The 1,161-nt window shown below is 42.2% G+C and overlaps 1 protein-coding gene across 1 annotated transcript in view; it reads right to left on the bottom strand.

The window, feature by feature from the left end:
- Positions 1-143, bottom strand: part of SPATA2 (spermatogenesis associated 2) — a 3,683-nt gene extending 3,540 nt beyond the window's left edge. The window contains exon 1 of the mRNA XM_010135536.1: positions 29-143. Within this exon, the coding sequence (XP_010133838.1) occupies positions 29-143 (115 nt within the window). The remainder of the gene's footprint in view (positions 1-28) is intronic.
- Between the last annotated feature and the right edge of the window lie 1,018 nt (positions 144-1,161).

Raw genomic sequence — 1,161 nt, 5'->3', positions numbered from 1 at the left:
GGGGGAGGAAAAAAGAGCCCTCCCCCTGCCACTCGCAAATACTCATCATTAATAGGACGCTGCTTGTTGTCAGAGGCATTCAGTTTGCATTCATGGAACTGTACATACTTTCTAAATAAATCGTCTTTGTATTTTGTATCCATTGAAATCAGTTTTTATCTCACACTTGGGCAGCTACCTCGTCTCTTTCATGGTTACTCGGCAGTAGTTGTTTATCTGGCATTAAGAATCTTCAGTAACAGCAACTCTTCTGGAATAAAAATTGAAAACAAAGACAAGTCATCACAGTTGCATAAAATCCCAGATGTCCACAGCATCTATCTGCCTCACAGCATTCTATAAAATGGTTCACAGAGCAGCAGCTCCCAGAACGGCCTCCTTAGGGTTCTGAAAAAGCGCAAGTGTCTACAGGAATGCTGTTGTCCTGCTTTTCATCCTCATTCTCTGCTCCTCTCCCCGTTACCCGCCTAGAACAGCGCAACAAACCTACAGCGAGCCAGGCACCGGGAGTTTGACGCAATAAAGCCGGCGAAGGCTCAAGCCCAGACTGAGTGTTCCTGGGCTTCGGGAACCAAGGCAAAAGTAGCTCACAGCAAAAAAAGAAGCATGTTTTTAGAGTCTCTTCACTGCATTTTATTTTACCCTTTCAGTTCAAACTACTTATAAAAACATAATTTTAATCAATCACTGGTTTGGTGGGGGTTTTTTTCCCCCTGCACAATAATATAAAGATTAAAAAAAGAATCCCACAAAGTAGTTTCATTTTGCACAACCTGGGGAAGCATCTACTTTTTTTTTCCCCTCTAGTGGCACAGGAATTCCCCTAGACTGAGCAGATTAATTAACTTTGCCTTTCTTTTCTAACATTTTCCAGGTTTTTGACCGCCACTCACAGCCCACCTGATGGCACAGCCAGGCCATCCCTGGAGAGCTCTGCAGCCATCCCGCAGAGAACACGCTCCCCTGATTGCTGCAAACTGCAGCCAAAATTTCAGCTGAATGCTGGCAGCTGCAAAGGTGCCTGTAATCTTTTCAGAAAAAAAAAAAAAAAAGGGCTATACCTGCCATTTTTAGCTGCTTGAATAGAACAGAATCAAAATAATTTCTGTTTGTACATCATGTACACTTCTGTTGTTATTTTGTAAAAAAAAAAAAAAAAAA

This window comes from Buceros rhinoceros, unplaced genomic scaffold, assembly GCF_000710305.1.
Source record: "Buceros rhinoceros silvestris isolate BGI_N320 unplaced genomic scaffold, ASM71030v1 scaffold17994, whole genome shotgun sequence".
NCBI lineage: Eukaryota > Metazoa > Chordata > Aves > Bucerotiformes > Bucerotidae > Buceros > Buceros rhinoceros.
Note: the sequence above shows the minus strand (reverse complement) of the source record. Positions and strands in the feature narration are given on the sequence as shown.